Consider the following 14,463-nt stretch of genomic DNA (forward strand, 5'->3'; position numbering starts at 1 on the left):
TTCATTTAGAGAAAGGCAAAGCCTATGGCAGTGTCATCATGCACAGAGTACCAGCTTGCAAGCTACACAGGCTTAAGTTCTGAGCCCAACCATGCCACAATCCTTAGCTGTGAAACTTTGAACAGATTTCTTAACTTCTCTGAGCCTGTGTCTTCAGCTCTGAAATGGCAATGGTGATTGACCAATAAGACTGTTCTGAAAAATAAAAGAAATAATGAAAAGAAAGTGCCCAGTTCATGCCACATATGCCATTTGTGTCCATTGTTTTTCACTGTCTCAAATGAACACTGCCTCTGAAGAAAATCTTCTCCCAGTAGATACTGGAATATTAATGTCCTCCAAAAACTGCAGTTCTTTTGCTTAGGCAAGGCTGGACAAACCTAGATGGAATCTTCTTCTCTGACATTCTTTTTTTTAAAAAAAAAAAAAACAGTTCCTGAATGCTTCATTATCTCATGTCAGACATGTTGTAACACCATGAAGAAAACAGAAACTTTTCTGGCCACTGACTGTGCTCAGGAGACACATACCTCCCATTGGCAATGTCCCAGCATCCATTTGCCTTGATGGGCGGTTACTTCTGCAGGTGTACATCTACCGTGTACTGATTTTTCCTGGCTTCAGTGTCCAAAGGTGACCTTTTCCCACCCTTGTCCCTAGAGTCTTGGGCCCAGAGCTCCGCATACACTGACCACCTCTGAATGGGATCAACTAGAGCTCTGTGTTTTATAGCTTCAAGGCCCCCTTTCAGAATAAGTTCTGCTGGCACCACAAATGGGAAAGAAGCTGCAGCCCTTTGGGTTGTGGAGCAGCCGGGACGGGACAGTGAGTTTGGGTCAAGATTTGTGAAACTCTGTCCTGAGAAGCGGGCTGCCAGCTTCCCTTCCTGATATTCCTCGTTTAAGAAATACATGGAAGAATCAGTCTGAGGAGATAATTAATAGAAAATACAACTGGCAGCCATCCCTGGCTCTGAATCACTGTGCACACTCCCGCAAACCATGGTTTCAAGGCTGAAGTTTTCTCTGCTCTGCCCCCCTGCCCCTTCTGCTGTTCATTCGTCACTCTGCTCCCACAGATTCCTCCACAGTCGGCCTCCACAGACTGGTGCAGACTTAACCCTGTATAGAGGCTAGCTTTTCTGTTGTTTGTTTTACAAATAACATCCATTGCCTTTTTTCTTGAATGAAAAAAAAAGAATACATGCCAATTCATATAAACAGAACATAATTTAAACAGAAAAAAAAGAAAGTTAGCCATAAACTCACATCCCCAAACTAACATTTAAGATGCTTGTGATGCATACTGCATAGTTGAGATTGTACATGATTTTATCAGTCCTAAAGCTCTTTTGACCTCGAAACCCCGGGACCTAGGCCCATAATTTTCTCCTTTGAACTACTGGCCTCTAGGCACTGCTTTGGGCAAATTCAGCCACTTACACAGGCTCATTATTATTGTTGCTGTTATCTGCTGGAACACACAGAACTCTCACAATGTTCCAGGCACCAAGCATTTGCAGATACCTGAGCCATTTAATCCTGGCTCTTCAGTGGGGTCTGAACTTTGCTTCATTCCGACTCTTAAGACTGCCATAGCCAGTGGTCACAGGAAAGGCTTTCCCCTATGAAAAACCAGAATAAAAGTGCCCTCTTGGCCTTCTGGCTGTAGATGAACTGTTGAACATGAGGCCATACTATTATTGTCACCCTGCCTCATCTCCAGCAGGACTTTGAAAGTCAATACATAAGTGGGATCCATCTCAGAAGTGAGGGACCAATTATCTCCTCAGCTCTGGATGTGTTTCCCACAGTTGATCACTCACAATCCAAAACAAGGAGTGACTAAACTGTGCCTGTTCAGAAATTACAGCAGTAAAACAGGGGGCTGCCTGTAATGCATGAGTTCGGGGTGGCAGTCTCAGAAATACCTGATCTCTGGCATGTAGCATCTGAAGTCCTACAAGACTGAATTCAAAAACTAAGCTCTGAGCTGGAGGACCTACATATTCTGGCTGGCATGGGCAAGCTGAGAGAGCTATCTCATGGTGTGGAGGGAAAGCCCTGATCTTACAAAAATTGGGAGAAGAGGGGTTGTGGATAAGGGTAAAAAGTTTGAGGATGTAAATTCAAAACTCATTCACCTTAAGCTAACACTCCACAAGCAAGTCATTGTTTTATGTGCTTTACAAATACAAACTTGTTTAATTCTCTTCACACCCTATAAGAAGGTATTATTATTAATTCTATTTTCCAGAAGATGAAACTGAGCCAAACAGAGGTGAGGTAACTTCCTCAAGGTCACAGAACTAATACCTGAGTGGTGGAGCAGGGATTTGAAGCCAGGAAGTACAGAATCCATGCTTTTAACAATAGTTATTGTTGTTATAGTTGCTAAGTCCTGTCTGACTCTTTGCGATCCCATGGACTAGCCTGCCAGGCTCCTCTGCCCATGGGATTTCCCAGGCAAGAATAACTGGAGTGGGTTGCCATTTCCTTCTCCAGGGGATCTTCCTGACCCAGGGATCGAACCTGTGTCTCCTACATTGCAGACAAATTCTTAACCATTTGAGCCACCAGGGAAGCCGCACAAGTACTAACTATAGCAAATATTTAACAGTTAGTCGCTCAGTTGTGTTTGCCTCTGCCCATAATTTTCTCCTTTGAACTACTTGAGGCACTGCTTTGGGCAAATTCAGCCACTTACACAGGCTCGCTACAAGCTGTAAAATAACTAAAAGCGAAAACCCGAAAGGAAAGGCAGGCCGGTGTGTATGAGTGCGCGAAAGGGGTAGGCGGCAGCCGAGGTTCTTCCGGCTATGCCTTTGTCTAATGGCCCCGCGGGATTGGCTGGAACCCCGCGCCGAGGGACTGCAGAGGCGCCCCCGCGTTCCCCTCCCCCCGGCTTCCACTACGCACGCGTGGAGGAGGCGGGTAGGGCAGCTGGGTAAAGGGCGCAAAGAAGGGCGTGTGAAAGAAGCCGCAAAAAGCACAGAGGCGTGGCTTCCCGCCCTCGCCCAACCTTTGGCTCCGCCCCTCTACCGGGTCCGAGCTTCAGCCCCATTGGCCCGAGAGTCAAAGGACCGGGCCTGCCCCAAGATATGCCTGCTTCCGGAGCCAAGGTAAGGATGGCCAATTGCGATGCCGCTTTCTGGCGTATGTTTAGGACACACCGGTGGGACCTGAAGGGGCTTTGTGCGGCAACCTAAGCAGTTGAGAGTTCAACGGCAGATTTTGGAAATGCCGCCGAAAGGAAAAAGCGGTTCTGGAAAAGGTGGAAAAGGTAGAGCAGCCAGAGCAACCAAGAAGAAATGGGGTTGGGTGAGGAGCAAGGCGGAGGGAGCAGACCGCCGGGGTCCGGGGCGGAGGCAGCGGGTTGCCAGTGACTAGAGAACTGACTAGGAAGTGATGTTAGAAACAATCAATACGGACTTCAGTTTTGATTTAAAAGTACGGGGGTTAGATGGTGGATAGAAGAGGAGAAAAGATTACAAGAAAGTTTGATTTTGTTAGTTTCTTCCAAATGGGCAAATCTTGGGAGTGAGGCTGTCATGAAGGATCCATTAGTTAGGTAAAGCTACAGGGTAGTGAAATTTGGGAGAAAAGGGGTAGAGCTGTTGACTTTGAGTAGGAGAAGGGACATCTTAAGCTTGACGTCACAGAGATGAAGATGGATGTGGTGGTAAAAAGTGGAAGACAATGGTAGTTTTTAAAACAGCAGGACAAGTACTGAGTAGGAGTCTTGAGGAGAGTGGTAAGCGTTTGGAATAGTCATTGGGGTGGTGAGAGGGGATGAAACACTTAAAAAAGGATTGCCATTACGGCTGAGAGCTTAAGATTGAAGGCCATGAATTTGTAGAGGACACAATCTGCTCAGTCATGATTTACCTAGTACCGTATAACTGGCACAATACAGGATTGATAAGAGCTAAGTATAACTTTTAGCCAAGGTTGAGGTTTTGTTGGACAATGATAATAGAAGGAAAGCAACACAAGGGAATTAAGAGTGCCACTGGGGACACAGTTCAGATGATCAAGCATGGGATCCAGACTGGGAAGGGAAGGAGAAGTTTGATAGCATAGGAGAACATAGGAGGATAAAGGAACTGAAAGGGGGGAGGGGGGAGGTGGTTCTGTGACATTAAAGAACCTGTGTTGTGGGAATGAGGCATGAGAAGGCTGGAAGAACAGAAAGTTGTAGCCAGAGATTGAACTAGTTGTGAGTGGCACAGTTCCATCACGTGCCCCTGGGAACAGGTGGCCTGGATTAAAATGCATGGGCATTTGGGAGGGAGGTCTAGAAGGTGTGAGGTTAGGCTGTTGGATGATTCCTCTGCATAGATGGTGAAGTCATCCAAAATTAGGGCAGTAGTGAGGGTGGAAAGGAAGCCTGAAGTTGCTGCCAGAGTCCTTAGTCAGAGGGAGTGAAGGGGCATTCAGAAGATGATAGCATCCATTGGGGCAGAGGATGGGATGACTGGAAGGCATCATTGTTCTAGAGGAAATAAGAGTTTAATGTAATAAAACTCCTTTGGCATTAGGCATTTGGTGGTTGGCATTTTGGATTTTCAGTTTTGTGGAACATTTATTGAACAACTTTTGGGTGCTCAGCATTGGGGTTCCTAAGACAGGGTGGAGTCTCCTGAATAAAATTTCAATAGGTCCCTATTACTTCTAGGGTAAATGCCAAGTTCCTTAATGGAGCCCAAAGGGCCTCATGCCCTAACCCTCAGCCACCTCCCCTGGGTTCATCTCACAGCACTCCCACTTCAGACTTGCCTTTGTCCATAGTTTCTTCCACATATTACAATGTTTCCCTACCCTGGAATTCTCCTCACCTTTGTCCTTTCTTTGCCTGTTCAGCTTCTACTCATCCAGGAAACCTTCTCTAACTGGCTAAAATGTACCTCTGTGCTTCCACAGCCCCCTATTTATAGAGCATAGCTCGTTCTCCTGAAATGATCTTTTACATAACTTTACATAACGATCTTCCCCAGTAGTATATGAGCCCCCTGAAGGAAGGTATTATGCCATGGTTTGTTCATCTTTGTATCTCCAGTGCCTGGAACTTAGTTACTTAGGAAACGTTTATGAACTGAACACTTAAACCAACAATAGTTCTTAGGAACATCAGCCTCTAACAGTAAATATGCTGCCATAAACACAGAAATTGGCATAGTAGCAAAATGACACAGTAATAAAATGTAAAATACTGTCCCTTGTATTAATCTGAATATTGATAACTTCTTAGGAAGGTCATCAGTAGGCAGTGTCATTGACTCCAGGAGTTTGGACATGAATGTATTCTTTAGCCAAATATGGGTGGTAGGAAATTTGATCTTTATTTAAAATATATTCTTGGACATTTTACCTACTATAATTGTGAGTATCCAAGTACATAGCTGCAGTGCTTATTAGAAATCTCACAAGAACTCCAGGGTTTGCTCTTAGAAGGCAGGATTTCAAACTGGGTCTAGAGAATCCAGGCCAGGTTTTTGGTGCTCCCATTCAACTATTAGCACACTCATTTGTGTATCCATTTTCTGTGAAGGGTTTTTGTAGGGCACAAATTTCTTGTTTTAAGAGGTGAGTTACAGGTTAATTTAGCTTGATGTAAAGTGTTTGAGGAGTTCCCTTTTGAAGCTTGGTGCTGTGATGGAAGTATCAACTGTTGTGTTGAATAATAAGGTGAAAGTGTAGTTTAAATGAGTACTTGTCATCTCTTCTCTAAAGGAAAAGCAGCCTCTGGGAGTGAGAGTTCTGAGAAAAAGGCTCAGGGTCCCAAAGGTGGTGGCAATGCAGTAAAGGTGAGTTACTCGTTCCTTTTTTTTTTTTTTTTTTTAATATAAATAACATATACATCTGTTATTTTGGTACACATAAAAGGAAAAGACAGTATGCTTAACTCATCCTAAGGCTAGCCTAATAATGACAGAAGATCAAGATAACACAAAAGTGGAAAATAATAGATCACTCACTTATGAAAAGTAATTCCTTTAAAATATTTCTTAAATGTTTTCTCAGACATCCAGAAATTCTTCATATTCTAGTATTTTTCCTTAAAATGTATTAAGTCTTCCCAAGTAAGTGAATGAGTTATTTCTCAGAATGAAATACTACTTGACAAAACCAAGAGCTGAGATGAGCAAGCAAAGGCATGGGTCTCAATAGACAGCTTCCCCACTGGTAAGCTATAAGCCAGAGCCCTGACCTTGAAAATTAAGGTGGGAGACAATTGCAAATAATTACTTGAAGTTCTTGACATAATGCCAGAGGTATGTCTGCCCTGGGAAAATATAATCTGAAATAGAATTATACTGTTTAATGCTACATAAAAAGGCAATTTCCATGTTTCAGTCAGGATGTGGGATTCCATACTTTGATTCATTCATTCCTTAAGGATTTAGTGACATCTGCCCTGTGCCAAGCAGTGTACTAAATTCTGGGTATTAAAAAAAAAAAAAACAACAGGTAAGAGGTGGTCCCTGTTATCACAGTCTAGTTGGGAGCAGTTAGGTAAAGAAAGAAATATCATTGCTATATGAGAAGAGCTATAGTGGAGTTGTAGCATATAAATGCACCTATACATATGCAGCCAAAAAAAAGGAGAGTGAATGTAAATAGAGAGGGCCATTCTGCCCACTTTTCTACTCTGTGAACCCATAGAAAGATTAGAGATGGGAGACATGAATTTGCTTTCCATATATACTTGACCTTCATTCTCATATGAACATCCCACCATGTGAAGTGGGATTCTGGTATCCAAAGATAATTTTCATAAAACATGGTGCCTAAATGCAAGTCAGCTACTTTGTCTGGGCATCCAACTGAAGAAGTGGCTTTAAAGAGGCATGTTGCCCTTTCTGGAAACAAAAATAAGTTCAGTGTGGCTATACTTGAGGTATATGAAAGGTGGTTTTTCAGTTGCTCAGTCCTGTCCGACTCTTTGTGACCCCATGGACTGCAGCACGCCAGGCTTCCCTGTCCATCACCATCTCTCAGAGTTTGCTCAAATTCATATCCATTGAGTCGGTGATAGTATTCAACCATTTCATCCTCAGTCGCCCCCTCCTCCTCCTGACCTCAGTCTTTCCCAGCATCAGGGTGTTTTCCAATGAGTTGGCTCTTTGCATAAGGTGGCCAAAGTATTGGAGCTTCAGCATCAGTCCTTCCAATGAATATTCAGGGTTGATTTCCTTGCTGTCCAAGGGGCTCTCAAGAGTCTTCTCCAACACCAGTTTGAAAGCACCAATTAGCTAGGAAAGTCAGTTAAGGTTAAACTCTTTTGTTAAACTTTTCCTTTTGAAATAATTTTAGACTCACATTCAGTTGTAGGATAGATGTACTTTTTATACATGTACATGTGCCTTTTATCAGGGACTTTCCAGATGGTGCTAGTGGTAAAGAACCCGCCTGCTAGTGCAGGAGATGTAATAGACATGGGTTCAATTCCTGGGTTAGGAAGATCCCCTGGAGGAGGGCATGGCAACCCACTGCAGTATTCTTCCAGGATAATCCTATGGACAGAGGAGGCTGGCAGGCCACAGTCCATAGGGTCGCAAAGAGTCAGACACAACTGAAATGACTTAGCGCTATACCTTTTATCCTGTTTCCCCAGTGGTAACATCTTACAAAACCCTAGTACATTAGCACAACCAGGAGATTGACGTTGCTACAATCAAGATCCAGACATTTCCATCATCCCTCTTGTTGCCCTTTTATAACCATACCCACTTCCCCCATAGATCCCCTACCCCTGCCCTCCATGACCTCAGAGCAGCAGCTAATCTCTTCTCCATTTCTATAACTTTATGTTTTCCTTATAAATGGAATGATACAGTATGTAGCCTTTTGGGGTTAGCTTTTTTCACTCACTGTAAACCTCTGGAGATTTCATTCCACTTGTTGTGTGTATCCATAGTCTGTTCTTTGTATTACTGAGTAGTGTTCCATGGACACATGAAAGTAGTGTGTTGAACTTTTCACCTGCTAGGGGACGGCTGGTTTGTCTCCAGTGTTTGTGAAGGCCCCAGTAGCAGAGGGACCCCAAATCCTTCAGCCTTTTAGGGTCTAGGCTTCTTCCACACCTGCCATTCTGCTTTAGACCGTACTCCTGAATCCAGCCCTGCCCTGTGTCTCTAGAGCTGCCCAGATTCTCAAACCTACCTTCCGATCACAGCTTCCTTCCTTCCTCTTGTTTCCCACCTCCCCCAATCCTGTCTGCTTCTCTCCATGCACAGACCTCTAGGCCCTCTAGCCTGCCCTGTTCGCTTCACCTTCTCCCAGGTTTTGTGTCTGTTCTCTGAGCCCTGTATGTCTTGTAGGCTGGAAACTAGATGGATCATAGAGCCCTGACTCCTTTCCTTTTGGTGATCCACTACGTCCACCTGCCAGACCACAACTCAGGATCAATCCAGTGATCTCCTTTTTTTACACTCAAACCCAGAACTTCTGGGGCCCACTGGAGAGTCACACAGCCTCGGGGGTTGGGGCCACTGATTCCTCGTCTCTACCCTGAGCTGGGCCATCAGAACTGCACGGAGATCCCTTGCCACTCGCCTCAAGCCATCTACCACCCTCCTCCAGTCAATCAGCAGACAGCTTTGTCCAGTGGTTCTCAACCCTGGTATACATCAACTTCACCTGGAGAGCTTCTGAAAGTCTCCATGCCTAGGGATCTACCCCACACCAGCTGCCTCACAGTCTCTAGGGGTGGGAACTGGATCTTGGTATATTTTTTAGAAGCTCTTGGGGTGATTCTGACATGTGCCAAGGTTGAGAAACACTGATCCAGTCTCACAGGGTTGGTGTGAAGATTTCATGAGATCACGCATGTAAAGCACTTAGCACAGTTAGTATTAAGTACTCAATAACTGAAATATTGTTATAATTGTCACAAGAAAATGGAGACCAGACCTATAATCAGGAATTCATTGACCAGCAAAGTTATCTTCACCACATCTCCCTCCTCATTCTTCTCACCTCTCTTCCTTTAAGGCTAACTAAAATTAGCCTTTTTCCAGCAGTGCTCTGAATGCCTAGCCTCGCTCCTTCATTTATTTCTACCCTCTTTCTTTGCTCTGTCTTCAACTTTTCCATCTTTACTGCATCTTTCCCTTCATTCTGAAAATATACCCAGGGATCTTTAAAATATATCAATGCATGTGACTGTCTCCCTCTGACCAGAGCCCTTTCTCCTTTTCTAACTCAGTTAGTTGGGGGAACCCTACTCACATTGCGGTTCCCTGGTGGTTCAGCAGTAAAGAATATGACTGCCAAGCAGGAGACAGGGGTTCTATCCCTGGGTCAGGAAGATCCCCTGGAGAAGGAAATTGCAACCCACTCCAGTATTCTTGCCTGGGAAATCCTATGGACAGAGGAGGCTGGCAGGTTACAGTCCATGGGGGGTCTCGAAGAATCAGAGACAACTGATCGACTAACCACCACCAACACCCTCATTACTGTCCTGCTTCCCATTATTTCCTCAGTCATCTGCTGCACCCTGGCTTCTGCACTTACCGCTCTTCTGAAACAGCTTTTGCTAAGGACCTGGATCCTTATTGTTCTGCAGCATTTAACCCTGTTGCCCATTTCCTCCTTGAAACTTTCTCTTGCCTTGAGTTCTGTTAACACACCTTTCTCTCTACCTGTCTGGTTGTTTTTATTATGCTTGTTGAGCTTCTTTGCTTATTGTTTAAACACCAATATTCTCCACCGATGAGTCTTTAGCGTACTTTCTTATTCTATGTACTTCTTCTTGTTCTGTGTAGCCTCCTTGGGTGATCCACTACCTCCATGTTCATCACTCCCACATTCTCTCTGGAGCTTGGCTCTTTTTTCTAATCTTTTGTCTGCACCACCAGGCATGAAGGATCTTAGTTCCCCGACCAGGGATCAAACCCAGGCCCCCTGCATTGGCAGCATGGAGTCTTAACCACTGGGCTGCCAGGAAAGACCCTTGGCTCTCTTCTAAGATGTCAGTCTCATACAGTTGTTAGTTGGTCAGTCACACTTGCAAACTCCACGGGTACTACAGACTCATTATGTCTAACCCGTCAAACTGTGTAAAACCAGAATACTTGTTTATTCATTTATAAAGTGGTAGATAGGATCCCCTTTCTGTGATCACGAATGCTGTGTGCACTTTCCCAGTCATTGAACCAGGTTTGCTTTGTGAATGTAGAAGCAGAAAGAGGGAAACAGTGGAGAAGCAGTTTTAGCCAGGCTAAGATGAGGTCTGAGGAACCATCCTTATCCCCCAACATGTATCTCTCAAGTGTCCAGATTGTCCCTGTCTCCCCTAGGCAGTGCTGGACACATTCTATAGAAGTTTGCCTCTCTGAGCCCTGCTTTTTGACACATTCTTTTCTTTGCTGTGTCTGTCTCCTGTGTAGCTCCTCCAGTCCAGGATCCTGTCATCCCCAGTTTTACTAACTGAACCCTGAGGACATGGTTTGTCTGTCTCTAAATTTATAAGGGAGACATCTTTAGGCCTTACCCTAGTGTATCACCTATAATAAGAAATGAATAATGGATTCTGTTTGAATGAGAAATGGGAAATCCTTCAAAACATATCTTGACAAAAGCATTTCTAAGGATATAGTGATTTTTTAAAAAACATGACTTTATATAAACATAAGTTACATTTGAATACTTTTCTAGGGTTGAGTATTAATCTTCAACATATGATTCTTTTTCTAAGTGTTAAATTGTGGAGGGGCTTTATACAATTGGCCTCTTTTGGTAAAAAGTATTTCCTTGTGGGTTTTTTTCATATCATTCCACCTCTGATAAAATAATAGGTAACCTTTATTGAGTGTTAGTTGCATTATCTCAATCTTCACAACACAGTTACTGTTATCTCAGTGCACAAATGGGAAAACATTTAGAGATTTAAAACATGCCTAAGACCATACAAAAGAGTGGGGATTTGACGCCAGTACCCAGCTCTCAACCATTATGTTTCCTCCTCCTGTTACCGTTGAGGTACATGGTAAAGGATGGGAACATTCCACAGCCAGGTACCCACTTTCCATCTAAATCTGGGTTCTAAGATATTGTCTTGATATGGGAAATGGGTTTTTGCCCCATTGGGCTATTGCCCAGTTGGGCAAACTTCCAGGATTTTCCATTGCCATGAATGAATGTGGTTGTTTTTTTTTTTTTTTTTTTTCACTTGTATGGGGGTAATCCTGATGTGACTGCTGTGTTGTGAGGAAAGAAATCGTTTGGGTCTCCAGGTATTACATGAATATATTTTTTCCTTGTAGGTCAGACACATTCTGTGTGAAAAACATGGAAAAATCTTGGAAGCCATGGAAAAGTTAAAGTCTGGAATGAAATTCAATGAAGTGGCTGCACAATATAGTGAAGATAAAGCCAGGCAAGGGGTATGGTGCACTCATCATTTAAAATGTCCCTCATGGAGGACACACAGCAGTAGGGATTATTTCTGTTTTGCCATTAGTTTTAGGCGTATCTTAAAGATCTTAAAAGCAGAAATGTCCAACTTGTGAACAGTTGAATACAGGTCACCTTTGTCTAAATTTTGGCATAACCAAACTTGCACAGTTAACAGATATCTAGGGCTTCCCTGGTGGCTCAGATGGTAAAGAATCCGCCTGCAATGAGAGAGACCTGGGTTTGATCCCTGGGTTGGGAAGTTCCCCTGAGGAGGGCAGCCGGCAACCCACTCCAGTATTCTTGCCTGGAGAATTCCATGGACAGAGGAGCCTGGAGGGCTTCAGTCCACGGGGTCGCAGAGCCAGACACAACTGAGTGACAAAGTACAGAGTAGACACCCAGCAACATTGTGAGCGCTTGTTGTGTGCAGCCCAGGGTTGGACCTCTTCCCCATTTTGTGCTCAGTGAGTCTTCTTCTCTCCAGCCCAGATGAATAAACCTAGGAACTTTAGCATTCATGTTGGGAAATTTTCAAGTTACAGTAGAACTGTTCCCTCTTCGGGGCCACTTGACATCACATATCTTTTGGATTTTCCAGGGTGACTTGGGTTGGATGACCAGAGGGTCCATGGTAGGACCATTTCAAGAAGCAGCATTCGCCTTGCCTATAAGTGTGCTGGATAAGCCTGTGTTTACAGACCCTCCAGTAAAGACAAAATTTGGGTATCATATTATAATGGTTGAAGGGAGAAAATAAAATTGTATGAAAGACTACATATGTTTTATACATTATTTTTTTTAAAAGGTGTTGAATAATCATTGTATTTTATGAACTGTCATTGTGGGTTTGTGGGTGCAAAATCAGGTGGGTAAAGGTTGGTGTGCACAACAGTAGGTATTTAGTTGGTAGTTCTCTTAAGTCAAGCAGACTCCTTTTAAACCTGTTAGTCTATTCCCTCTAAGAACTGCTTTATCTGATTCTCAGTATATCCCATAAGCTAATTTAGAAAGCTTCTCTAGAAAAGTCAAATATCAGTTCATACAATTCAGATTGAATTAGACATTGAATAAATGGATTAGCATATGAAAATCATAAAATAAGCTACTAGACAATCATTTTATAAGGTAGCCAACATTGATCTGCCAGGACAGTTGTTATCAGCTCCACTGTCATAACATAACACATGGCACATTCAACATTATGACCATTCAACATTAACTTTCTTTTTAAATAAACGTTTGTTGGAAGAAAAAAACACTCAGTTCTGTCAGTTTTTTGTACTAGACTAAACAGTAGCCATTCACCAGCTGCTGATTAAAGGGAGAAATGTGAGAGTTCCCTGGCGATTCAGTGGTTAGGACTTGGAGCTTTCACTGCTGGGGCCTGGGTTTGATCCCTGGTCAGAGAACTAAGATCTCACAAGCCACAGGCCAAAAAAGGAAAAAAAAAAAAAAGACAGGGAGGGATGTCAGCCTAAAAACATTCCTTCATCCTCAAATTGCATGGGTTACGTTATGACAGTCCTCTCCAGGGTCAGTGTTCTGTGTATCTACATTTTTTTAATGCCACCTTTATGACATAACAAAAAAGTATATAAATATTATAAATACTACTTCAAAAATCAAACTTTGCAAGTACAACACTGTGTGATTATTAACAGTGATTTTTTTTTAATTTTTTTATTTTTTTTTATTTTTCAGTGGGTTTTGTCATACATTGATGTGAATCAGCCATAGAGTTACACGAATTCCCCATCCCGGTCTCCCATCCCACCTCCCTCTCCACCCGATTCCTCTGGATCTTCCCAGCCCAACAGGCCCGAGCACTTGACTCATGCCTCCCACCTGGGCTGGTGGTCTGTTTCACCACAGATAATATACATGCTGTTCTTTCGAAACATCCCACCCTCCCCTTCTCCCACAGAGTTCAAAAGTCTGTTCTGTACTTCTGTGTCTCTTCTTCTGCCCTGCATATAGGGCCATTGTTACCATCTTTCTAAATTCCGTATATATGTGTTAGTATACTGTAATGTTCTTTATCTTTCTGGCTCACCTCACTTAACAGTGATTTTTTGAACACACTGTATTCTCTCTCAGCTGCATTTGACATACCCACATTATGCCATATAGCAGCAATTCATCTTAGAGAGTTGTTTCCCATTTTAGACATTTCTGACCACCTATGCTTCCATGCAGTATTCCCCACTGAGCAGACTAAAGGCTGCCCACTCCCTGGAATGCATAGATATGGCATCATGATACAGAGGGATGATCAAAATAGTAGGTTATCAGATGAAACTGCTTTAAAACCACATTTAAAACACTGTCTCTAAATAAGGGCTATAAATTCTGAAAATCTTGAAAAAAATTCTGAAAAGAATGTTCATTTTAAATGAATACATAGACCTACAAAGAACATCAATTATACTGAAATTGAGTAATCAAAATAGTTGTTTTATATATAGCTCTATTAATACATTGAGATGTAGTGGTAGTACTAAAAACCACTGTGAGGGAATTCCCTGGTGGTCCAGTGATTAGGACTCTGCACTTTCACTGCCATGGGCCTGGGTTCGACCCCTGGTCAGGGAACTAAGATCCTCCAAGCCATGTGACATGGCTAAAAATTTTTTTTCCATTTATTTTTATTAGTTGGAAGCTAATTACTTTACAATATTGTAGTGGTTTTTGCCATACATTGACACGAATCAGCCATGGATTTACATGTGTTCCCCATTCCGATCCCCGCTCCTGCCTCCCTCCCCATCCCATCCCTCTGGGTCTTCCCAGTGCACCAGCCCTGAGCACTTGTCTCATGCATCCAACCTGGGCTGGTGATCCGTTTCACCCTTGATAATATACTTGCTTCAATGCTATTCTCTCAGAACATCCCACCCTCACCTTCTCCCACAGAGTCCAAAAGTCTGTTCTGTACATCTGTGTCTCTTTCTGTTTTGCATATAGGGTTATCATTACCATCTTTCTAAATTCCATATATATGCGTTAGTATACTGTATTGGTCTTTATCTTTCTGGCTTACTTCACTCTGTATAATGGGCTC

At 43.1% G+C, this 14,463-nt stretch overlaps 1 protein-coding gene across 2 annotated transcripts in view; it reads left to right on the forward strand.

Annotated features, from left to right (window-relative positions):
* Positions 1–3,131: 3,131 nt before the first annotated feature.
* PIN4 (peptidylprolyl cis/trans isomerase, NIMA-interacting 4) overlaps positions 3,132–14,463 on the forward strand; it is a 1,195,450-nt gene continuing 1,184,118 nt past the window's right edge. For both annotated transcript variants that reach the window (XM_065915169.1, XM_065915170.1), the window contains exons 1-4: positions 3,132–3,282; positions 5,733–5,806; positions 11,270–11,389; positions 12,001–12,180. In XM_065915169.1, coding sequence (XP_065771241.1) covers positions 3,240–3,282; positions 5,733–5,806; positions 11,270–11,389; positions 12,001–12,159 — 396 coding nt within the window. In that variant the 5' untranslated portion in view covers positions 3,132–3,239 and the 3' untranslated portion in view covers positions 12,160–12,180. The remainder of the gene's footprint in view (positions 3,283–5,732; positions 5,807–11,269; positions 11,390–12,000; positions 12,181–14,463) is intronic.

The sequence above is a fragment of the Muntiacus reevesi genome, chromosome X, assembly GCF_963930625.1.
Source record: "Muntiacus reevesi chromosome X, mMunRee1.1, whole genome shotgun sequence".
Taxonomy (NCBI): domain Eukaryota; kingdom Metazoa; phylum Chordata; class Mammalia; order Artiodactyla; family Cervidae; genus Muntiacus; species Muntiacus reevesi.